At 32.5% G+C, this 26,666-nt stretch overlaps 1 protein-coding gene across 1 annotated transcript; it reads right to left on the reverse strand.

Moving 5' to 3' along the window:
- Nucleotides 1-6,593: 6,593 nt before the first annotated feature.
- LOC118188607 (uncharacterized) lies at nt 6,594-25,841 on the reverse strand. Its single transcript, XM_085822955.1, has 3 exons — nt 25,718-25,841; nt 18,590-18,898; nt 6,594-6,791 (listed from the first exon to the last, which is right to left on the reverse strand). Exons 1-2 carry the CDS (start codon nt 25,727-25,729, stop codon nt 18,608-18,610), a joined length of 303 nt encoding a protein of 100 aa, XP_085679081.1. The 5' UTR covers nt 25,730-25,841; the 3' UTR covers nt 6,594-6,791; nt 18,590-18,607.
- Between the last annotated feature and the right edge of the window lie 825 nt (nt 25,842-26,666).

A 26,666-nucleotide genomic window follows, 5' to 3' on the forward strand; every position in this document is an offset into this window, starting at 1 on the left:
CGTAGATTCCTTCGCTGCCTAGAATGTGCAATTCGTAGATGTTTTTTGAAGTTAAAATATATCGCTGTGTACATTGATTCTTGTCAAATATTTTTGGTTAGAAACTTTAAATTTTTGTTATCTAAATTTTTTATTTTTGCTTCGAATTTTTAGCTTAAATTGTGTCTTGAAAACGTGGTTTTTGCATGTGCGAAAACCGCGTTTTTGGAGACATTTTAGGCTTAAAATTCGAAATGTGGACAAAAAATTTAGATAGTAATATTGTGGCGTGGAGTTTCTCACCAAAAATGTTTGGCGAGAAATTTGGCGACCTGAAGGCGCATATAAGAGTAGTTCAAATAAAGCAAAAACAAAATTTTATTTTCGCGTAGATTTTATTCGAAACTAAGATTTCGTTCTTGCTAGCTTTAATACAAGGTACTTTTCCGTTTCGCCGGCGCAAATCTCGCCAAGCAGACTTTATTGGCAACAACATACAGTATACACATACAAAAATGTTAACAAATGTTAGTTTTGAGAATTTTTAATTTTGAAGGCATAAACAATTTAATATCGTTTAAAATTTTGTAAAAAGCCAATAAATAAAGATAATAAATTTGTAAAATAACATTAGTTTACGAATTTACTATGCTTTCATAGTTCAACATCTTGATTAGCCGGTTTGTATCATGTGACTGTGTTGTTTTTATATATTGGGTATGGGATCAGTGATGCTTATAAGATGTACACAAACATCGTTTATTCTACATTACTAATGTACTATTCTACATTACAGTTATGATTAAAGAAAATAATAGATACAGTTACATATATTATAATGTATTTCTCTCACTTTCCTAGCGTGCCTTCGTGGTGTAGTGGTTCTGCTCGCTGGGCCGGTATTCCAGAGGTCCGTGGTTCGATTCCCGGCGAAGGCGTTGCTAATTTTTCATCTTGTCTGCCTCCAAAAAAATACCTAATGTCTCTACAATATAACATCTCTCTTTTTATCAAAAATAATAATAGTAGTAAAATTAAACATATTCTTTTAAATAATAAGGTTTCTTAACAGTCCTACCAGATCGAATAACGTAGTTATGTCTATTTGAAAAATTTGATGATACTATACCTCTTTCACTATTTGGTGACACAACACTTTTGTTAGGATTTGAAGGACTTACAGGCACATTTAAATTTGTAGTTCTCCTCCTATTCTTAGGTATCTTGGGTTCATCTATAACTTCATTCTCATAGTTGTTTTGTATTTTGTATTGCAAACTCTTTCTGATTAGTTCCTTTAAGGAGGTCCCTTCTGTTTCTTTCTACAATTCTTCCCATATATTCTTATAATCCTATATGAACGTGGTCTTTCTGCTTCTTCTATAATTTTCCATCTTTCATTTAGTTTTTCCCCTTTCTCTTTTATGTAAACATGATCTCCTATCTTCAGTGATTTTAACGGTCTTGCATTCCTATCATAATAATTTTTGTAAGGTTTGTCTCTTCAGTAAATGTTGTTTATGGTCTTCATATCGTTTAGCTTGGACGAAATTCTCTTTCATAGGCATCAATCCATTTACTTTTCTTCCAAACATCAATTCTGAAGCTGACTTAATTTCATCTGAAATAGGAGAGTTACGATATTCCAGTAATACTACATATGGATCCTTGTCAATTACAGCTTTTTCTAACATTCGCTTGATAGTTTGAATATGTCTTTCAACCATTCCATTAGATTGTGGGTAATTTGGACTTCAAGTTCTGGTTTCAAAATTCCATCTTCTTGCAAAGTCTTTAAATTTCCTGCAATTGTATTGTGGACCATTATCCGAATATACTATTTTCGGAATACCATGTTTTGCAAAAATTGATTTCAATTGCTTTATCACTGCTACACTTTACAAATCTTCTAAATGTCCAATTTCAACATATTTGCTAAAATAATCTATAACTATTAGATAATCACTTCCTTGAAAGTAAAAGAGATCTGTTCCCAATACTTCCCATGAATTATTAGGTATTTCTTCAGATATCCTTGGTTCTTTGGTAATAGCTTTTTGTAAACTTAAACATTTTTGACAGTTCAGTACTCAATCTTCAGTTTCTTTCGACATTCCTGGCCAATATAATGTTTCTCTTGCATTTTACTGCTCCTTAATGACCATAATGAATTCTGCTTAAGTATTGCAATCGCGAGAAATTTCGGGTATCAAATTTCAACGAAAATATCCATTTCAAACGTTCTCGAAATCATTTGAAAGATGTTTTTGCGTGACATCTATACGGATGGACAGAATAAAGGACTTTTTTTGCCAAAAGGATTGTAAATTGGATTTAAAATGGATTCAGAAGAGATTTTTTTTTTCTTGCCGTCTATACCTACGTATGTATGTATCTCGCATAATTCAAGAATGAGTAGCCGTAGAACTTTGAAATTTTGTATATGGGACTGCTATAACATGTAGTTGTGTAGTTGTGCCAGTCCCTTTTTCATTGCAATCAGCTGCACAAATTGTACATGAATACATACATATTCCCATTTTGTTATCTGGCTGAATTTAGTTTTTTTATTCTTATATGTTGGTAAATTGCGGAATTTTAATTTTTTATGTTAAAAGTTAGTAAATTTTGTAGTTTTTATGTTCCGGTTAAATGTTTTATGCCTTTATCTGCATGCAATAGTTGTAGAATTATCAATGATTTAAAAGTTAAGTGACGAGTTAAGCATTTGTTTACATTTGAAACACAGTAGATAGAGAATTCAGTTTCTGCACCTTAAATGTTTTTTTGCCGAATGGAATCAAAAGTAAGCTTTCAGTTTTGTGCATTGAAAATCTGCCTTCTTGCGCGCTGGTCGAATTGTTTGTTTTTGCGTAAAAACACTCATTTTAAACGTAGAAATTATTTTTTTAACTGTTTTAGCTGCATTTGGTGGTTTATGTTTTTGTCTATTTTACAATTTTACTATGCTTTGAGGTTTTATGTTTTTTTGCTGAGGCACGAATAGAGAACTGAATTGATTGAATGAGAAATACAGTACAAAGTCCGAGATCCGGACGTCCAATAACCGGAATGATTTAAAATCCGGACCTCGAAACCGGCCAACGACTTTTTTTTTAAATGCTTTACGCATGCACAATTCATATTTTCCCCCAACGATTTCGTCGCCAATCATATGATGCATGAGCCAATAATGTATAGCGAACTCTATTAAGCTAGGCTAAAATTATACTTTACTGATTCCAAGGAAATTTCGGCCAATATAGCAGACTGCGCTTGTTGATGTCCATTAAACAAAAAGTGGAATTGCTGCAGAAAATATATAAAGGTATATCCATGTCAAAATTATGAGAGAAGAATGGCATTGGAAAGTAACTGTATACGACGTAAGATAACAGAGAAAGGAACTTTTTGAATTTTTTATGGATTCCGACGCCCCGCTCACAACGAATAACAGAAAAATTATTCGTTATGCGAATTGTAAAGTGAAGATCAGGACAAAGTGACAATTGAGTGGGTCTGACAGCACACCGCATCGAGGGCGTGCCAAATCGCCGTGATATAAGGCAATTAAAAATTTCAGGTGGAAAAGCTTCAGCTGATAATGAAGCTGCTGAACTATTTGTAGATGAATCCATTGAACTCATTAATAGTTAAAAGTTATCTCCAGAACAAATTTACAACGCTGATGAAACTTGTCTTTTCTCGCGATATGTACCTCAAAATACCTTAGCAACCTCTATAGAAAAGGCTCCAACTCGTGTCAAAGATACCAAAGTTGAGACTAAGAATTTTAGCATTCATAAATGCGGCAGGAACGCACAAGCCTAATCTTTTTGTAATCGGGAAAAATACACTACCTCGAGCATTTAAAACGTTTCCTGTTATGTATCTTGTAAATAAAAGAACATGGATGACACAAGTGCTAATGAATCATTGGTTTGAAATTCATTTCATACTCGAGGCTCGGCAGAATTCGTTTGGTTTACCTGACCACACAAAATTTGTTCTGATTGTAGAAAACTATTCGGCTCATACTTTACTTAAAGTTTGAGCGAAAGATAATGTATCCGTACTATTTTTTTCTCCAAATTGTACGTCAATCATTCAGTCTACGGATATCGGAATAGTGCGCGAGCTGAAATGCAAATGTGAAATTTCTTGAATAATTTGAAGACTCTTCAAAAAATTTTGAAATATTTTAGCGTAAAATCTGCTTTGTTGAGCAAGATAGTGGGATGATGTGTCTCCAGATACTTTAAAAAATGCTTAGCATAATTTATGGCAGCTAGCATATTTCATGGTGAGGTTGTTGAATATGACAGCCGTTAATGTGATGGTTTTCGGATATTGCAAATCAAAGGGTAAATTTTTAAATTAGTGGATTTTTTAAAGAAATGTGGAGAAGCAATAATAAATGAAAATGATATAACAGAAGTTTTTCATTGCAATGAAAATGCCCCAATTATCAATCAATTAACGGACGGCGAAATCTGTAATACGGTTCTAGATCCAGAAAATATCGCTGCCGATAGTGAGGAAAGTGACAGAGAGGTTATTGAAAACGAAAAACTTTCGATTGACAAGTTAGTCAGAATTCTAGACACAGCAATTACAGGACTTAAACAATGGAACTTTGTAATTAAATAAGAAATTAGCTCTATGTATAGAATTAAGGAGAAAATATTAGCACAAAAAAGCAACTTAACTAACATTGAAAGAAATGTTGGTACTTTTCCGTTTTGCCGGCGCAAGCGATAAAGTCGCCAATAATGGTACAACCGATGCCAAACAGAATATTCTCGCTGGTAACCTTTTACGCCTCATTTTCAAAACAAGTCGCAGCTTTTTCTTATCAGATTGATTGTTTCTTTCAATACTGGCATATAATTACATAGAATTTTTATCAGATAGTTCAGTTTTATGTCTAAAGCCATTTTCGGTAATTAGGTCAATTAGGATGCAATCACAGCGCTTACCCGAAGCCGAAAATATAGAAAAGAAAAGTCAAGGGTTAAATTCATCAATTCTAATGAGAATGCATTAGTGAAGTAAAGCACTGCAGTTTTACATAATTTCTGAGTAAGCTATTCGTACGCATTGAAATATTTCTTGCATTTAAACTTGTGTTCCAAATTAAGATTTAACTTGAAATTAATGTAGATAATTACGGAGAGCATTAGATTTTTGTAGAGTAGTTTACGTGAGATGAGATCGCTTGGAGTCAAGTGATATGAACCGGCGAATTAGGATGTTGAACGATGAAAGCATAGTAAATTCTCAAATTAATGTCTTTTTACAAATTTATTTTCTTTATTTATTGGCTTTTTATAAAGTTTTAAGCGATATTAAAATGTTTATGCCTTCAAAAAAAAAAATTCTTAGAACTAAAATTTTTTATGTGTATACTGTATGTTGTCGCCAATAAAGTCTGCTTGGCGAGATTTGCGCCAGCGAAACGGAAAAGTACCGAAATGTTTAATAAAGTAAACAAATGAATATTAAGCTTTTTTTTTTTTTTTTTTTTTTTTTGTAAATTTTGTTACCCTTTACATGATATATGTTTCATTATTTCATAAATCAGGATTTTATACTTTTAATTTTATAATTTCTACATGCTATCTTACAAGCTTTAAACTGATGATCCCAAATCCGGAATCGCCGAAGTCCCGACGAGTCCGGACTGTATATCTCTAATGAAATTCGAGGAAATAAGTTTAAATGAAATGCAGCAAAAAATGCGTATAATTTAATAGGACATCTAAGTTCTATGGTGTCCACATCAGAATTTTTATTTTTATAACAATAAAAAAACCCTTTATTTAAGATAATGTAATAATCTGTAGTACTTAATCTAAAATCTATAGTACTTTGCGGGCTTTTAATGAACATTATTAAAATACTTGAAGCCAGTAAAATATATTCAAATATTAATTTGTTGTTTGAAAATATAGAGCTGTAACCAAATTTAAAGTTTTATGATCACAATGCAATTACACCCCCATTTTTCTATAAATATTCCATACAACGAACTAGGTTGCTTTCAAAAGATTTTTTAGTATAAGAATTAATGGAAATTTAAATTAATTTCTTGTAATGTATCGAAAGAAAATCAGTTTGCAACGTGTCACATAAGTAATTTCTTGAGATGAAGATGCTCATTTTTGCAAAGCTGGACAGTAAAATTCCAAATATCTGGACTAATTGACACCATAAACCATTTGGATAGTTAGAAAATCCCGATAACTGGAACACACTTTTTTTCTGTAGGCGTAAATGTGAGGAAAAGAATTCAAAGTATCGCGAGTTCATCAAAAGCATTTGCAAACATTATTTTTGGTTGCTTTTTAACCCTGGTAATAATATGTTTCCTCTTATTCATTAATTATTTAGTGAGTATTAAACATGTTTTCAGAAAGAATTTGTCAATAATTAAAATTTTTAAATCTACTTTACTTTGAAAGTAATACTTAATTTTAGGTAGTTTTGAAATCAATCAGTATACCAAGGTATTACGAAATTTGCTCATGTATATGAAACTAATTTGAATTAAAATACTTATTTCTAAACATGACTAATAAATGCGCATAAAAATGAAGCACAGTCATGAGTAATTCAGCATTTAAAAGCAGTTTTTATTTAGTGAACTTTAATTATTGTTGACTTAATACAATTCAATTCCAATTAAAGACGAAAATCTTTTTTTTTTCTTTTTTCCCCTTCTTTTTTTCTTTTCTTTTCCTCATGGGAATTCAAAATGACTCAGGAGCAAAGAAGCAAGTTTAGAGAGCAAGACCTGAAAAGGAGAAAGCCTAGAGAAAAAGAAAGAAAATAGTATTGATTTTGCAGTTTTTAACATATCTTTATTAAATACCAAATACAAAGTTTTATGCATTTAATGACTATACTCTAATTTAAAGTAAATTTAAATAAAAAGATCTTAAAATAAATAAAATAAATTCTTTTTATAAAGATTTATTTAAAAATTAGTATTTAGTAAGGATTTCAAATTTCTGAAAGAAATATAAAATAAAAATTGAAATACTGAAAGTGAGGTAAAAATTCTTGTATCGTTTTGCTTTATAGCATCCGTCGTGTCTAGATTTAGAAACACATAGTGTTTAAAAGGTTCTTCACATTTCATCTCTTTTTCTTGTTCAAGTTTTAACGGTTTTTCATTTTATCACTTTTTCAGTTTTAACATTAATTTTTCTCAGCAATATTTATAGTGTAACTTATAAAACACGCATGAAAGGAGAAGCAGTTGCAAAAGCTTGTTATGCCTTATAATCAATTAATTAAATTCTGTGTGAGCGCCACTGGTTGCCCTAATCACATCATACTAATTTTCAGCCTCCCATCGTACATTTTTAAACAAGCCACATCCAGCCTCGGTATGCTTCTATGATATGTAGCAGTCTAGTCCACTGATGGGAACGCAGAGGGACGCACACTTTGTCTTTTAGGAAAACAAAGAAATAATATAGGCATCACGTCAAGGGTGTGTGTGTGTGTGTGTGTGTGTGTGTATTTAATTATGGCAAAGCACACTAGGGCTATCTGCCTAAGGGGAGGGATGCCTTCGTGGAGGACTTTCTAAGGGAAACTGGCTCGTATACACGTTACACATGGGGAAAACCACGAAAACACCCATGCAGTCAGCCCGTTCGCGGGATTCGAACCTCGGACCGAACTACCAGTGTTCAGCGACTTTACCGCTCGGCCGCTGGTGGGCCTCACATCAAGGGATAATAGGGGATTTATTACTTCAAAGTATTCTTATCAATGTATTGTGGAAGATTGTGTTAATCAAAGTAATTTTCTTGATAAGCATGGAAGCTTATAACCTTAGTAAAAGATTACATCTGGAATTTCAGGCCTCCCTTCGTGGCATTATCCATTCAGAAAGCATACTTAACTAAACGATTCGTGTGACAGCGAATTTCAAAGAGAAAAGTTATCCTTACAATACACTCTTGCCCTTACATTCAAAAGCCTTAGCCATGAAACATTCATGTTTCCTTTTTTTTTTTTTTTTTTTTTTGCGGTCAGCTGCTTGATGAATGTTTTAAGTGCCCTGAATCGTCTCATTACGTCAAAGTGCAATGTGACTTCACCTCTTAAATCTTTAGAAAAAGGAATCACAAGTCTTACCATTGTCCATAGATTCTATTTCCAAAAGCTCTAATAGAAGTCGAAGACGTTTCTGCGGAGTTTCATGGGCAATCACTCTTTTAATGCTGAGTTCTCGAAAGGCACGCTGTATGCAGTTTTGCGGGTTACACACAAGTGTTTCCTGAATTGCTTCAATGCATTTTTACTTGCAAATTATTTACAAGTTCTTTTCTATTTAAACACAACTACTGGTAGCCCAAATTTCTTTGTACTTTAATAAAGATTTAGTTTCGTTAAATTTTAGGAAACGACGCGCATTTTCCAGTCCGGTCTCCATTTAATTGTATTGTCGATTGCAGCACTATCTTGCAATGAAGGCTTAAATTTCAATAGCAGTATACGAAGAGTATATGCCTAAGCGATAACTTTAAACGTCTGCAAATAATAAAATGTTGAAAGTTAAAACAAAATTTATAGACAAACTGTATTTCATTTCTTCTATAAATAGAAAATGTACAATCACAAAAAGTATAAATTATACTGTAAAATACACCCGTGCTATAGTGATCAAGAAAATCTGATAATAAATCCCTTTGGAGAAAGACAATTCAGATAGTAACAAATAAAATAATAGTAGCAAATAAAATAATAGACAATAAAATATAGTTTAGTTTAGTGACGGAGGACGTGGGCACCACCCCTTTACCGTTATGGTTAATTGGTAATAGCACCACGTCCACCCTTATCTAGAGACTAGTGGGACTACAGGTCATACTTTACAGTACTTACGATATCGTACAATATAAATAAACCATACAATTTCCTACATATGCATGATACAGTATATAATCAAACAGGATTATTAAAGCATAATGCTGGTGCGTATACAGTTAAAATGCAAAAGTTAAGATGTAAAATACTAAGTATCGATTTAAGTTATATGACTAAATAATATTATATTATTTATGCATAAAAACCTTAAAAAAAATAAAATAAAAAAATAAAGAAAGAAAATTAAAAAAAGAAAAAAAAATACAATATCCTACATATGCATGATACAGTATATAATCAAACAGGATTATTAAAACATAATGCTGGTGCGTATACAGTTAAAATGCAAAATACTAAGTATCAATTAATTATATGATTAAATATTATTATATTATTCATACATAAAAACCTTCAAAAAAAATAAATAAATAACATAAATAAATAAATAAAAATAAGTAAATAAATAATGCGCTGTATATATATATATATATATATACATAGAATATGCCATACAAAATAATACACATACACATTAGGAGCAGAATGTGGAATATAGGATCATACAAATACAGGATCAAGTCGTGAGGATCATTGAAAAGTACATACTTAATGTGCTTCACAAATTCAGCCATAAGTATCATTCATACAAACGTAAGCATTCTGGAACAACAAAAACCAATAATGGTGTACCCTCATATTTGGTACAGTAACTGGTACACTGGTACAGTAATTTCTTATGAAATATTTTACTTTTACATTTCAGAGACACAAAATTTGATAGAATTTGTACTGAGTGACTATTTGAAAGGGTACGTTAAGACTGTGGTAACTAATAAGCAAAGTAAACATTGTTTTTCATAGGGGATGCATAAGATACAGTACAATGATCATTTCATTAGATCAGTCCGTTATAAGAATATCACTAAAATCTATAAATGTAGCATTAAACCAGAGTTTACCACGAAGATTATGTACTTTGCATCAATACATTATGCCTATGAATGCTACACCTAGCACAGGTCTATTCCAAGACCTTTAACCTTTCCCATAACCTTGTTAATTTTATTAATCAAGTACCTCTGCTTGATTAGAAATTTGCAAAAGGCTTGACGATTTTGCGAAGGGAATCTGATATGTAAGCCTTCTGTAAGAGGGCATGTTTCAAGGTAATGCTCCGGAGAGCCTAACTCTCCGCATGTGCAAAAATTGGAATCGCTTATTTTAAATCTCTCAAAATAAAGAGGAAAAGGGCCATGCCCTGAAATATAACGTGTCAGATGGGGATTTCCACAGCATCTATCTTGTGTAACGTAAGAAATATGGTAATAAGTACGACGACCAGTGGTACTATAATCCCATTCTTCTTGCCACTTACTGATTGCTTTGAGACGTAGTGCAGATTTCAAATGTGAATGCGGCCAAGGTATGTGAATTTGTTCAGCAGCAATTCCAAAAGCGGCCTCCTTGGCGAGAGTATCTGCAACTTCGTTTCCATATTCACCCATATGTGCCTTTATCCAAGCTAAGTGGATGTCATGGCGTTGATATTTTCTAAGATCTTATTGAATATCTCTGATGATTTTGGATGGGTGTTCTGGATTACTAATCGCATAAATAGCTGAAAGGCTATTAGATTTTATAGTAGCCTTTAGGATTTGGTGGGTTAGCAAGTAGCGAATAGCTTGCGCTATTGCTACTGCTTCCCCTTGAAAAACACTGTTATTGTTAGCCAAATGGCCCTTCCATTGTGCAATGACACTATTTTCTTGTAAGACAGCAAATGCGTTCCCCACATTTCCTTCAATTTTAGATCCATCCGTATAAATTACTATACTCGAGGGGCTACGGTATTCTGTAGGCCAAACATGTAGTCTAATGCCAACACCATAATCCGCAGGGTGAATGCTGTCAGATGTTAGTTTGCTTTCATATTCCTCCGAAGTAAAATTTTCTTCAGCAAATGCTATTGGTTTGTGTAGCTGTATTAACATTTGTCGTGCTGCTTCCTCCTCAGTTCTAATATGCAGTGGGAGCAAACCAGCCAAGACATTTATTGCATCAGTGGAAGTAGTAATATATGCCCGAGTTATGCCTAAGGCAAAAGGGTGCTGAATAGTAGAGAGATGCTTGATTTTTCTCCTCTGCATAGGGAGAGCCCAAATTGCTGCAGCGTAAGTTACTAACTTTTCTACATCCGTTGTGTATAAGATCTTTTGAATGTGGTGGTTCAAACCCCACTTGTATCCATAAAATTGTCTTAGTTGTTTGGCGATGGCCAGGGTACGCTTTTTAATAGAGAGAACATGAGGAATCCACGTAAGTTTTTCATCAAAGGTAACACCAAGATATTTTAATTCTTTTACAATTTTGAACCTCTGACCATTGAGTACAATACGCGGTCTCCTTGCCAAAGAGCCTCCCTTCTTAGGCACCAGTAAAATTTGACACTTATTTTCTGCTATCACTAATTTCAGTTCGTCACAATTTCGCTAGAAAATTTGACAGGCCTCATTGCAGTTCTTTTGCAATTCTTCACGAGAATGTCCCTTGACAACCAAGGCCGCGTCATCGGCATAGGCAAAAATGTTCGTATGCGCAGGCCAGGAAGCATTGAGTAGCTTATTGAAGGTTAAATTCCAGAGTTGAGGACCTGCGCAGGAACCCTGCGGGCATCCTCTCATCTGTGACTTTTCAATAATTCCTGCTGAATGTATAATCATTATTCTTCGATCCTGTAGATAATGATTTATAGTATTAAAGATATTGCTTGGGCGGCCAGAACTTCTTAGAGCCTGCAAGATCGCTGGCCACCATAAGTTGTCAAATGCACTCTTCAGGTCTAAGCTGATGAGTGCTGTATGGAGACCGTGATATTTGTTGTCCATGATAGCCTCTTTGATATCATGCAAAGCGTGTAAAGTGGAAGTTCCTGGCCTAAATAATAAAATAAAGTAATAATATAAATAAAAATCAAAGTTTCCATTTATTACATGTCTTATATAAAATAACTATGATTAACCATGATACGACGTAAAGTGGCTGTGAGTAATTAACTAATATATGATTTATAGTCTTATACATTTATATTGCTATCGCTGTGATAGCCTTTAATAAAAGTATATGAAGTTATCTTGATTTGAAGTTGCGACTGTCTTGCTCCAAGGAGGAGGATTATATTATAATATTTATTGTTTTTGCTAACATTATGAGCATAGTCCTTGGCTATCCATTTTTTATCTTCTTAGCTTGATTCGTTACTCAATTATCCCAGTAAAAGACAATTAATGAGACGCGATTCTTGATCTGATGTTCTAGCTTGATTGACCTTTTTTAAGCAGAAATTCAATTCCAGGACAATTCTCAGTTTTAAACATTTCCGAATAAGCTCTAGTCTGATACTTTAGAATAGGCGAAAGAGCCCCTCCACACCATGGCTCCAAACCATAGGCTACCCTCCAAACCATGACTCGTAACTATGGTAACGACTGCTGCGAAAAAAACAAAGATCGAATCCTCCAAATTGCTAAAATTCCCTAATCACGTTACAATCGTAAATGAGAGGAAATTCGGTATTACCTCGAAGTGCCTATTTTAACGTAACCAACTTTATTGAACATCTTTTTCTTCTTCTTGAGGTTGAGTTTGTCAGGTATCAGGCACCTCTGATAAGTAGCATTTTGTGCTAGTTGCACCGAACCCAGTGCTTCTCAGTTCCATTTGTTTGGGTTGCCCACTTTGTTTACAAAGTCTCACAGACCCTTAATAGAGCTGAGGTGTAACTCTTTAGTATTGATAATATCTAAAGTACAAGTTAGTTAAATAAGTTTAGATTATAATATCAGGCACTTTAGATAATAACCCTCGTAGTTAACGTTATCAGAAGTTCAAGGTCAGTAGCCTGTTCCTCCGATAAACATTTTTTAGGATGTCCCTCAATGAGTACAGCGATTGTCACCGTAAGAGCCTCCCTGAAGGTATAACGTTCAGGTCTGTCCCTTTTGGCAGTCTTCGGGGCTGTATTCTACTCCATCCTTTCAGATTGCCTTTTTTTTTTTTAACCATTCCCTTTGGGTTTTCCCAACCCAAGTACCTTTGGCAATTTTCAGTTCTCAGGCACAGGCACGTTTCTTTTTTTGCTTCCGACATCCTCTTTTTGATAAAGAGAGAGATTGAGAGAGGTTGTCATGTTTTTAATAGCGTCCTGCCCTTCTTTTGATATTGATTGAGTAACTTGACTAGAGGTCATTTTTACCCCACTCGATGAAAGTTTCATTTTTGCTCCTTCGATTGATTTTCTCTGGGTTCATTGTTTTGAGAAGAAAGATATCTTGCTTTTGAAGGCAAAACCTTTGATCTATCTCAAAGGTTTTGCCTTCAAAAGCAAGATATCTAGTTATATTGTTATTTTCAGCCATATATAAACTAGAAAAGAAAGTACAAGATAAAAAAAGTATATGCAGCATTGCCTGTTGCTGGCATAATACTATAGAAGTTTCCAGGCATTGTAAAGGCTCCGTTAAGATACTATAACCCCAATGTCATTCCTCCTAGGCACGGATAGCATAACACCGGGGTTTGATCTCAGGCCACGGCTTTTTCTCCACATATGTCTGCAAGAAGAATCTCACACATTCAGATCTATGCGTGTGTGGGGAGAGGGGTGATCTAGAGCATTATCTGTTCACATGTATCATAACAACATGCCTGCACCTGAGAAGACCAAGATGTAAATCTTTACGCAAAATGCCCAATCAGTAATAGCCATATGCGGAAGACATGATCCAAATAATGGATATTCTTGCATTAAGGGGTTTAGAACATTGCAACACAGAATGATTTCACCTAAATCATTATGCAAAGAAAAGCCGTCAATGATTGTGTTTGAATTTCTAGTTGAAAGCGGTCACAGCAAATAATAAAAGCATTTCAAATCACGCCCAGTCTCTATATAAATGGTATAAAGCACCTAAGCACACCAGCAAGTCAGAGAATCAATATGAGTAAATCGCAAATGCTTTAAAAATTCAAAGTGCTGAACAATAACCAAAGTGTGTAAAGGAACTAAGTACATCAATTGTATCTATAAGAGATGAATGGATAAGTATGATGAACATGCAGTTAAATGCTCCATCAGCCAAAATAAATCTGGGCTTATGAATGGACAACTCGTGACATCCCAGCGTTGGCAGAGTTTGCGATGTCAGTTGCACCAAACAACAGCAGCACCTCGGCACCAGAATGGTACCATGGGCCACAGGAAGGCGTTGCTACTCTGAATAGCTAGGTAAGGGGCCTGGTATACCTACTGACTCAGGGTAAATAACAGGTGGCCCCTGCCCTAAAACCTATACCTATCCATCACCTGCCGATGCGCCTGATATCCACTCAAGCCTCAGCATAGCGAAAATAATTAAACAGTCAAAAAAGAACGCAAATGATTTCTCTAACGAAATTTTCAAATTTATTTATTTAGCATTACCACTACTTGTCTGATAGAAGAATTTATTGCCAAGCAAACTTTAATACATGGCAGACCGGAAATTCTTGATATCCATAGAAGCTAACCGCTAAGAATATTCTTGATTCACTCTTTATATTCTTCTGTACTAAAGTATTCTTGAATTACTTTTCCATCAGGTTTACATTCTTTTTATAGAGAAGAAATCCTAGCTGTTGAGATTTACGAATAAGTGGGGTGAATAAGAACAGTTTCATTTTTTATTACTAGTGCTTTCAGTAAACGGAGAATATTTTATTGCTCATATTTGTTTTTTAGTCTGTTTTAAATACCTGACAGCAAATATCAGCTTCTAAAATCGAATAAGTAATTCCACTTACATGATTTGAATTATATTAGTAATGATTGTTACTAGGTGTCATTTGAAGATAGCTGTAACTGGTTTTTAGAAAACAAAATCCTAAGTTTTAAGGCATTTTTGTATAACAATGGCCTTAAACTGGCAATCGGAGGGCCGTATGTAGCCACCAAAGCAATTTTATGTGGCCCACGAATACATTTCAATTACGTGATTGCCGAAAATACCGTTTTGCAAAGATTTCAGTTACTTGAAGTCCGAGTTTACACCACCATTAGAAACGAAATTGTAAATAACGCATCAGAAAATATATAAATGGAACTGACTAATTTACAGAGTGATAGAAATCTTATTCAAAGATTTGAAGATACGTATTGCATAAACTTTTATTCGTACTTATAAAAAATAAGCTCAGTTACGATTTTTTGCACTAACAATAAACCCTTTGTTTAGGAATACATTTATATATGAATAGCGTTTTATCATAGTTGAAAACTAATAAGAAAGAAACCCGATAGACTGATGAGTACCTACAATCCGTGATGAAGAAAATTTCTAGCAATTCTTCTCCAAGGAAATAAACTTTGAATATAAACGCTATGGAATATCTAGCTATATTAAGAAATAAAGAAGTTCATACAAACATACGTACTTTCATTTATGTGTCGAAAAAAACTTTAATAAATAAGAGGAAGAGACTAAGTTGTCATTATGTATTCCCAATTTTTCCCCACTTGGAAAGTTGTTTCTGAAAACTTAGAAAGTTTTCATAATTTGTTTATATTTAGTTTAATTTCAGTAAGTTATTTAGTGATTAATTAAACATATTTAAATTACTTGAAATAAATATTAGCCTGAAAATTTAATATTTAGCCCTCAACATAGCCGAATTATAAAGTGTAGCCTACAAAAGCGGTAGCAAAGTATAGAATTCTGATAGCAAATACATTTAAATTTGATTTTTTTCCTTTTGCTATATTATTATTTATTGCTTATGTATGTTTCATAAATATTTAGTATGCCAAATTAAAATAGTCTTCATTATGTTGGGAAAAGATTTTAATCAAAAAAAATTTTTTCCGTCAGCTTTCGATGTGCATTGGGGCCGCATGCAGCTTCAGACAACTAGTTATAGCATAGGAGATGTAAAATGACGTCGGTATTAAGATTTTCATTTTTTGATGCTTTCTTATACATAGAAATACATAACTTCGGTCCCAAAGTTAAACTCGTATCATTCCCTTTATAGAAAGCTTTTGAAAGTTTAAGAAGGTAGTTTTATGTAAGTAGAATTACCCAATTTTATTACTCCAATTCTTTCCTTAAACTGGCTCACTAGCGACAGAGTTGTAAAAAACTACTGAATATTTACATTTTGATTCGGATTCAAATTTCTATATGAAAGTTTTTAGGGTGTCCCTTATGTGTGGATACCAGCCAGTTTTCGTTAAAAAGTTTTCCCAAAAGGTATCCCTTCTTTTCGTTTTTCCTTGGGTGCTTTGTCACAATTTGCATACTTCTAATCCTAATATTTTTTTTTCAAACTTGTTCACTAAGATTTTGTTGTATTTCTTGTAAAATTATGAAACTTTATTTGAAGCTAACAGATTAAATTTTTCATTACTTTCTATTTTTTGCCTCGTTTTCAGTCCAGTGTGGTAATTTGAAAACGAGGTATTATAAGAGATAAGATATGGAACATTTTTGAACCATATAAGAAACGGGTTTGAAAGCCAGTTTCATGATGTCAATTAATGTAAAGTTCACACCTCTAGAGAGTTAATTTGGACCTACAATTTTTCCCAAAGCTAGAAAAATAGTTACTCGAAAAAGAAGGAATTCTGCCTAAAGAATTCTGATCGATGAGGCAATCATGTGATGAACAGAATGATAAATGAATGCACAACCATGAAAAACATAGAATGACTGCTGAAAAAGAAATCGTTATTTCTTCATTTTACTTATATATTATGAGTGCAAGAGAATGCATAGAGAAGCTAGAATATTGAAAAGAATGCACAGGATTTGTTCTCCGAGACAACAGTGTTTGTAAAAAATATTGTTCTGGTTAGAGATATTTCTGCCAAAACCTCCACATTTGCATTTTGTAACATTTTGCTTATTAGATTCAGCTCCATTTTGCTATTATCTAAAATCACAGCAACATTTAGTACTATTTTAATATTGGGTCACCCCCGAAAATTTCTGCGGTTTTTAAGTCGAAGAGAGGTTTCTTCTCATAGTTATGTTACTGCTGATACGGAGCAAGCAGATGCTTAAATACGGTCTTTTCTGTTAATGTTGCATATTTTTAGCATGTGGTTATGGCATAATTTTGGTTTCGGTGCAGTGTTATTTTCTTTTACTTTGCTCGTAAATTTTGCGCTATATATGGAAAATATGCTGTTTCTGATAACTCAGTTCGAAAGTGGTTTGAGAAGTTTAAACGCGGAAATTTTATCCTTCAAGATTTGGACAGCCATCCTCTGTAAACAAGCACCTATTAATAGAAGCTGTCCCTGAAAATCCAAGTTGTGCATTTCAGGATCTGTCAGACAAACTGAATATTTGAAAAATGAGATCAGTCGAAAACGGTAGAGTATCTAAGCTGCTATGATGTATGCGCACCAAATACTTTAACAGTGTAAGAATGTACTTATGCGTCTCCAAAAATGTAACGCTTTGTGAATGAAGGGACTACAGTGGAATTATATATTATGCATTATTGCCACTAAATCAGGCAATGCTGTTACCATCGGTAGTTTTAAAAGTAGAAATCGAAGCAAAGCGCACAGAACTGACCGATATTGTGAATGCTAGACAAAAGCTTATTGAAAACGGCAGAGATATTTCATGCCCCCTCCCAATATTTAATAGACCTTGCCCTCCCAGATTTTCATCTAGAGACTCGGCTTCGTGCAGTTTTCGGCAACAGTGGCTATCTAGAAAACGCATGTCCTCGTTGTTTCCTTTAAAAAATTCTCAGCAAAATTCTGTATTACTGCCGAAAATTTACCAATAGTTCTTTTAATTGCTGGCGAATTCCACAAGCTCATATTATAAAACTAAGTTTAAGGCAAAAAATATCAAGATTGGTGTATAATTTTTACTATTTGTGTAGCCAAATTAGTCAATTAAAAACTTAGGTTTGGAAGTTTTATTATTTAATTGTATATTTTGTATGCTTTATTATTTAATTTAATGAAAACAACTAATAATTATCGTTAATCGGTTGAAATTGCTTAAGATTAGCAGATATAGGATGATGTTTAATAATATTTTACTTAAACTGTCTGAATGGTCTGGAATTCACTTCTTTGGGGACTTTAAAAGCACACCTCGCTAGCGTCTTTATGAGTAAACTTAATGAAATTTAAAAATGGATATTGCTTGGCTTTATTGCCATTTGCTTGAGAGATGGCAATAAAGCCATTGAATAAAATAGTGCTTATGTGACTCAGTGAAAGTTTCTTATATTTTTTGGACTGCTTCATTTCTATTCATCATGAAAAAACCTTAAGAACTTTCGGATGATCCAAAACATCCATTAAGAAAGTTGCGATAAGGCTTGTAAACAGTGCCTTTCCTTCAAGAAATCACTTTGTAATCGTACAGAAAACTATACATTTTCCACATTCAGTTACTTCGAATTGGTTCGAGGTTGGTAATTTGCTACAGTAATCATTTATTTAAATATAACGGTCTTATTTTCAAAAATGTTTCTCAGTGTAACAATTTCACAGTGTAAGTCTTGCCCGATTGGCTGCTTTTTCTGGATGGTGGTACTAAGCAAAAGTAAATATCGAGCAACTGGGCTTAATGTGAATTCACTGATGACATCCTAATTTCGTATAAACTGAATATCTGTAACCAAGTTTTGTTTTTATCTAACGGAGGAACGAACTTACCTTTTATAAAAATTCACATCATCCTTGTCTATCTTTTCCGTACAGGCCGACTCTGGCACCTCCAAGACTGGCTCCGGTGATATCTGATCCTTTAGGGAACCCATAAGGATTGAAAGGTAATCCGTATGGAAAGCCATAAGGGAATCTGAAGCCACTATTTCCAGATTTGCCGTAAAGTCCTACTTTGGCCCCACCTAGAGAAGCAGCATATTCTTCCGAACTTGGGAAACTGAGCGGAAATCCGAAAGGAGGGAGAATTGATTTCCCGTACTGAGCACTGACGGCAGCCACGAATAAACAGAAGATGATCTAATAAAACATGCACAGAAAAAATATTAAATATCTACATATATTTGTACAAAAAAAATTTATTTGCATTACCTCTGGCGAAATAGCGCTTCTAGATGTTTAATTTCTATTTCTAAAAATACTTCTATCAAACTTGCAAACGGGATTTGAAATATGTCAACTTTACTTTAAAGGATTTAGAGATTTTCCAGATTCATTGGTGTGTGAACTCAATTCCGTGACACCGGAATCGAGTCACAAATCTTCCACTTCCCAGCTGGATATATTAAACACTTGCATCATGAAAGTACGCACGGGTAAACACTATAATTCGTTACATTCCTCCAATTTAATGGGTGATTGGAGAGAGAGAGAGAGAGAGAGAGACGAGACCTAGTTGTCCAAAAAAACTCAGGCGGTGACGATTTATCCTTTACCACCTTTTAAGTACGGGTGTCACTGGTCACTGAGAAGATTTTTAGGCTTTTTTCTTGGAAACGAAAATTCAAAATTCAACTATTTCTTGCTGGGAAATCACGATTCTGAATCTTACAAGCTGAACCTGTTAATTACTTACGCCATGACAGCACGCATGGGCTGCGATTATTAACAACTTAAGAACAGAATATACAATTTGTCTGTAGTATTTTATAAATGAATGTAGGAATAATCGAGGTCAGAAGGGAAAAAAATTACTGTTTTCCTTTAATATACGTTCCTTTTATATCTCGTTTATTACATTCACAGAACTTTTGGATGCCATCGTTGGAATTAATTGTTGGAATGTTCTTTAGTTACCTTATTAGGTTTTTTGAATCTCCGTAATGCTGCCGAAATGGTGCTTTTTAAGGTGAAACTACATTAAAAATGAGAAAGGAGCCCACACATCTAGAAATTTGTAGAAAGATCTTGAAGAATTCCGCATATCTGGAAAGTACGGTAGTTTACTAATAATAGTAGCAAATTTTAATGAAATTTTTCAGGTTAATTTTTTTAATATCATCTATTGTTTCTCGATGCTTAGACTTTTAATGTATAAGTATAATAGCTTACACTGACTTCATTTAATAGTCTTTCTGTAAACAAACTTTATACAGATAGCAAATCAAGCTATGGCAGTAATTGCTGCCAAATAATTAGCATTGTTTGGTTAAGCTGAAAATCTACATTCAAAAATTTCTGTAAACACACTAACACTAACGCTGTCAGAAACAAACCCTAATTGGTCAGTCTCACAGTGTTTTAATATTGTTTTGGTAGAAGCCGTCTGTTATCTGCAAATCTCAGCCAAGGTCAGATGGCAATTATTTGTCTAAATCCTTAAAAACTTTTCAGAGCTTCATATTATTAAATTGCACAAAAATTACGGTACTTACGTACTATCGCAACCATCTCGCCGCAATTTAGTGATTTTTTACATATAAAAATGTGAAAGTTACTTTGTGCAAGTTGATGGTTTTTCACGTCTTTTTTTTAAAAAGATTTCCAAACTATCGATATTTATGTGAAGTTTGGTAAACAGTATCAACATAGGAAAAAGAAAACATATTTTAGCAACTTAAAATACAAATTTGAATTATTAAATAAGGATTATGTCATACATTAAAAAATAAAACACCTACATTCTTCTTCAAAACTTTATGTATTTTTTTTTTTTTTCGTTCTTCTTCTCTCGAACTACGTAGTGATCTGTTTTCACTTAAAAAAACAACAGAAATTTGCGGAGACTCAGTTTCATGCAATCTTCTGCGACAGCGGCTATCTAGAAAACGTAATTCCTCGTTGTTTCCATTAGGGAAATTCTCAGCCAGAATTCTGTATTGACTGCTGATATTTTACCGTAGTTTCTTCCACTGCTGGCGAATTCCACAAGCTCTTATTTAAAAAACTAAGGCATAAAATATCACTTGACTGAAACGCTTGTTATGAGCATGATAGCAGCAAGAATAGTTATGCGCAAAAAAATCTAAAATATTATTTAAAAAAATCTGAAAGTTTCCAGATTTTGTATGACGCTTGAAGGGGCATTTTCAGCCCAAACGGCGTTAACCCAGAAGTTACCATCAAATATTATCGCCGTATATTATATTAAAAGAAATTAAATAATGAAGAATCTACATGAACGTTTCTCGCATTGTGAAGAATCAACGGTACCTAAAGCCATCAAATTTTAAAGAGCGTAGTTCTCGAACCGAACATGGGTACATGGAAGGTATGCTGTTTCTAAATATTTTGTCATATTGCTATTGAATTGAATTTTATGTGTTTTAAGTGCTAAGAACGGGATATTTAACGATAAAAAACGCCCTTTTGGGCGTAATATACAATCTGAAAGCTGTGAAATTTTTTCTTTGATTTTTTAACGTTTTGTGTGTTACCTTTAGTTATTAAATCTCACGTTTTTCGCACTTAAACCGTAAAATTCAATCCAAGAGCAACAACAAAAAATATTTAAAAGAGCATATCTTTAGAATTTACGACACGCAGTCTTGCGCGCTGGAGATTTTTTTTCCTACAATGTTTCGATTGTTCACTTTGAAATCGTTGAGTTTGTTAATCAAAAATTCTTTAGTGTTTGACAAAATATGAAATAGATAATAAAACAAATTCCAAATTCCAAACTAGGGTTTCCAGATGCTCATATTCTAATGGAGGACTTCGTTATTCAAAATTTGATACCTCTAGGTACCGTCATTTTTTCACATTGTGAGAAACATACATACATTCATTATTTAATTTCTTTAATGCAGGGCTCTAATATTTGGTGGCAACAATTTGAAAAGTGAACTGACGCAAAATGCCGAAACGAAATTAATTGCCCCTTTTGGGTAAATTGCCCCTTTGGGCTAAAACGTTGAAAGACGAAACTGAAAAAATATTTTTTCAGAGTTTCATACTGTTAAATATAAAAATTACAAACTAATGCTCCGATTGATTCTTAGTTGAAATAGTAAAAGAAAAGTTGATTTCAAAATTTAAACAAATTCCAGTCTTGCGGGGGGAAGTCGTGAACATACCTGCTGATGCTATTCTCTGCAGTCATTGTACAGAGTCGTTAATACAAATGATGTTATGATATAATAATTCAGATACAAATAAAATATAATGTTACAAATAAAATATAATTAAAATGCAATATAAGAGCATTCCAAGGTACTATATGAGACAGAGCTGTCCAATTGGAGATCTCATTACTGTTGTACAAGAGACAGAATCAAAAAATTCTTGCAGAAAACAGGTTCCATAATATTCAGCAAAACACTTAATAAAAATGTCAGTACAAATACTCTAAACGAATATACGCTAAATTATATATGCAAAAATAGTTAGGTTCTAATATTATTAATGAGTGAAGATACTGTTACATAAACCTGTTTCGAACCACTTTTATACAAAGTAAATGAGATGACAAGAACACAAATAAATACTATATGTAGATATATTGTATGAAATATATTATGTGTACATTTTATAGATACATTACATTCAAACGCAGGGGCTCAAAATTTGCAAGAGTTAATTGTTTCTATGTAAGAAGTGAATCAAATACGCTGGAATTTCAGACAGCAACAAATTTGATCACATGACAGCTTATAATAAAAACTACAAAGCTTAACTCTGAATGCTATGTAGAAATAGTATCACTGACAATATTATTTCTCATAGCCTAACTAATCAATCAAAAATTTAGTTTGGGAGTTTTATTATTTAATTGTAATGGTATAAACACAATTAATAATGACTATGATTCTCGTCTCCAAATTGGATGCAGTTTCTTAAAATTAGTAGATATATGATAATATTTAATAATATTTTATTGAATTAGAAACCTTTAGAACCTTTTGAGGTCTAAAATATGAATCATTCTTTCTCTGAGAAATCTCTGAAAAAAAAAATCTGATGTGAATACCTCACGACTTCGTTGCACGGCCTATTAAATTATGCACACTTTTTGCTGCACTACATTAAAACTTACTTCCTTGAATTGTTCTAACTTAATCAACTGATCCGTCAAGATAAGCTGAAAATGACATCAAAACTGCAAATTTTGAAATTATATTTCGGTCAGGTTTTGTCGTAAGATAATTAAACTTCTTATAAATTAATTTTTTCCTAACGTGTATAAGATTTTCTGAAATAAAAGTATAGTATCCGGAAGACAGCATCAAAAGTTAGATTTCGTTATTTGTCCAAAATTAATTATTTTTTAAATAATTATTTACTTACGTTTTGTGAGGCCGACTACAATAAAAAAGGAATGTTCAGTATCTTATAGCAGTCCCCCTATACCGAAATTTCAACGTTGTCCGGTTAATCGTTTTTGAATTATGCGAAATACGTACTTACAGATGTCATAAAAAGTGCATTTTACAATTCGTTTTGTAAAAAAAAGTTTTTTATTATTTTCGCTAGTATAGAAGTCGCACAAAAAATAGTCAAAATGGATTCGCGAACGTCCAAAATGTATATTTCCTTTGAAATATGTCATTCAAAATTTTTCACAATTACAATACGTCCTTGATTAACTGAAGCATTCTTCGCCTCTTTTTCTCAGGCTCTGTGTTCTTAAATATAGATTCCAATCACAAAGGCATGTGCTTCCAGTTACGAAGATTTTCAAACTAAGACATAGTATTTTAATGAAAAAATTTCGAAATATTGGGTGGGGCAAGGAAAGATCTGTAAGAATTGAAGCACATCTTTTTGTGAAAAAATAGAACTTATTAGAAAAATAGACACTTAGAATAAATTTATTAGCAAAATATTCTTTAGATATTAATGAATAAAAGAGTGCTAAAATTTTCTGCGGTTATTTACAAAATTTAGAAAAATATCGTGAATGAAATTATTGACTTGAAAATTTTTTTCTTGGTTATGATTACCTTAAATTCAAGATTCTGGGGAGTGTGTTTAGAGATAATACTTAGGACAAAATAAAAAATTTGATCGGTTTGGTTGTTCACGGCTCCATCTTCGATAAAATAGCATTGGCTATTATATTCGTACATGAATCCTTTATATTTGCTGAAAATATTTATTAATTTAACATAATTTTTATTTTTTGATGTTAAATAAAGCATTTAAATATGAATAACGATCCTATTTACTTGAGTCTACTTGAGTCTGATTTAAGTCAATCTGAGATTTTATCTAGTTAATTTTAGGCACATAAATCGGTTCTTAGTATGCAATATCTAGAAATTATGAACGAAAAACTTATCCGATAGTGACAAAAAAAGAAGAATATATTAGCAAATATGTCAAAATCAAAACATATCTCGATTGCTAAATAATGAGGAATCTTTGCGTATGTGTGTGGTGTGTATATGTGCATGTAAATTCCTCGCATTGGGAAAATGGAGGAACTTGGGGCCACCAAATTTTGAACACATGTGGTCCATCACACGAACATGCGCAGCTCTAATCTCGAATTTTGAATTTCGAATGTTTTGTCTTTATTATGTTTTGTGCAAACGTAATGAAATTTTCATTAAAACTCAGATATTTAAAAGCAAGGTCAATCAAGGTCAAGGTTGTGCCACTCGACAAAGATATTTATCTTGAAAATTTAATCAACAAACTCGGTGATTTAAAAGCAATATGTTGACACTCGTTAAATGTAAGATATTTGTCCTCCAAATTTAATCAACAAAGATTTTAACGTAATATATTTGTCTTTCAAATTTAATCAATGAGTGATTTAAAAAAATTGTTGCCAATGCTCGAAATAAAAAAAAAATATTTTTCACATGCTGGGGTGTTGCTATTTGGCAAATCGTAAGCAATCTAATTTTTATTTCAAATTCTATCTGTCCTTTATTGATTAGCAGACTAATCAATTTGAAAGCAATAAATGCAGTTCTCCACCTCTATTATTATCACTCTAGATGAACCATTTAGAGTGATAATAATAGAAATGAATTGAAATTACACTAGCTATAGCTATTAGGATCATTATATCTTTTGTATTTTTTCTAATAACTATTTCATTCTGTTGGATGCGCGCGCCTAGTTCATTATAAAAACCCAAACATGTGTATAAATATATTTAGAATAAAATTAACATTTACCTAATTTTAACCCATAAATATTTCATCCAAGAAAAACTGGTTATCTTCCGAAGTGCGAAAAATATTATTAGCCCAAAGGGCGTTAGCACAGAGGGGCTATTAATTTCGTTTTGGCATTTTGCATCGATTCACTTTCTACGTTGATTCACTTTTCAAACTGTTGCCACCAAATATTAAAGACTGTATTATATTTAAAGAAATTAAATAATGAAGAATCTACATAAATATATGTACGTTTTTCGCATTATGATAAAACAAAGGTACCTATAGCCACGAAATTTTGAATAACGTAATCCTCTAGCGAATATGGCATCTGGAAGCCCTAGTTTGGAATTTGTTTTATTATCGATTTCATATTTTGCAACGCTTTAATGAATTTTTTATTAAAAAACTCAACTATTTCAAATCGAGCAATGAAAACACTGTCCGGAAAAAAAAATTATCTCCAGCACGCGAGACTCAGAAATTCTAAAGGTATGCTCATTTAAAAATTATTTTGCGATATTGCTCTTGAACTGAATTTTACGGTTTAAGCGTGAAGAACATGATAAATAAAGGTAACGCAAAAAACGTAAAAAAACGCCCCTTTGGGCACAATATAAAATCTGAAAATGCTTTCAGATTATTTTTTATTAATTATTTAACCTCTGCTTTGTATATTTATTTAAATTCTGTGAAAAAGGTAAAAAAATAACAGTAAAATTTACATTTCTGAAAACTGTTTTAGGTTATACTTAATACTAATAAAAAAGCACTTATATTCGCTTACCAGGAATTTCATTTCGTTAAAGGAAAATTTGCTCTTAACACCAGGAAATATCAGTGGCAAACTTACTAACCATACATTTAAGAGTTCTTTTATATGAATTGTAAATACTTTGAAACAGACAGACAACCACTATAACTAAACTCCAGACGACAGGTTTCCAGTTGCATGAACACAAACGCAGACATAATCAGAAATAATCTCGTTTGGAATTTTATTGTTTAATTGTTACGTTGAAACGTGTGAGGTATCGTCTCATCGCATAAGCCAAATTTTTAAAATTGTATGAGCAATGAAATTTTTGAAATTTCGTAGTACGTAATAATAAACTTAATTTTTGTCTTACTTAGAAATAATTAAAATTCTAGACGGGACAATAAAAGGCATCGGACGAGCGAAATTATATCGAATAATTTTAACGCAAGTGTGTTAGGTTTGCGCAATTCATCTTTACTAAACTAATGTAGTAAATTCTTAAAAAATATATTTAATTAAAATTCTTAAGTAAAACATAATTTTTTTATGTACGCTTTGCTTTAAGAAAAGTTACTTTAAGTTTGAAATTAGTAATTATTTAAATAAAAATACCCGCTTTAAGATATAAAACGTTAACTTTAATGAAACGTAATCTTTCAAAAGTTTTATTACTTAGAAGCAGACACATTTTGCTTTGTTTCAACACCTTATATTCCTCTTTTTGGAATTTAATTCAAAAAAGAGTAAAATACATTCTTATATGTTTAGCTTTAAATTATGAAATAAAGATATTAATTTATTCTTTTGTAAATGTGTTTCAAATTTTAGCAATAAAAGATAATATTGTGAGAAATTAGCTATCTTATTTTCTTATGATAATAATGACCAACGCTTCCGACTAGTTCAAGTAATTATTTTAATTATAATATTATAATAATATTATAAAAAATTATAATATTATAATAATATTATAATA

This window comes from Stegodyphus dumicola, chromosome 8 (genome assembly GCF_044657685.1).
Source record: "Stegodyphus dumicola isolate Sdum_Otavi_A_Nest chromosome 8, ASM4465768v1".
Taxonomy (NCBI): domain Eukaryota; kingdom Metazoa; phylum Arthropoda; class Arachnida; order Araneae; family Eresidae; genus Stegodyphus; species Stegodyphus dumicola.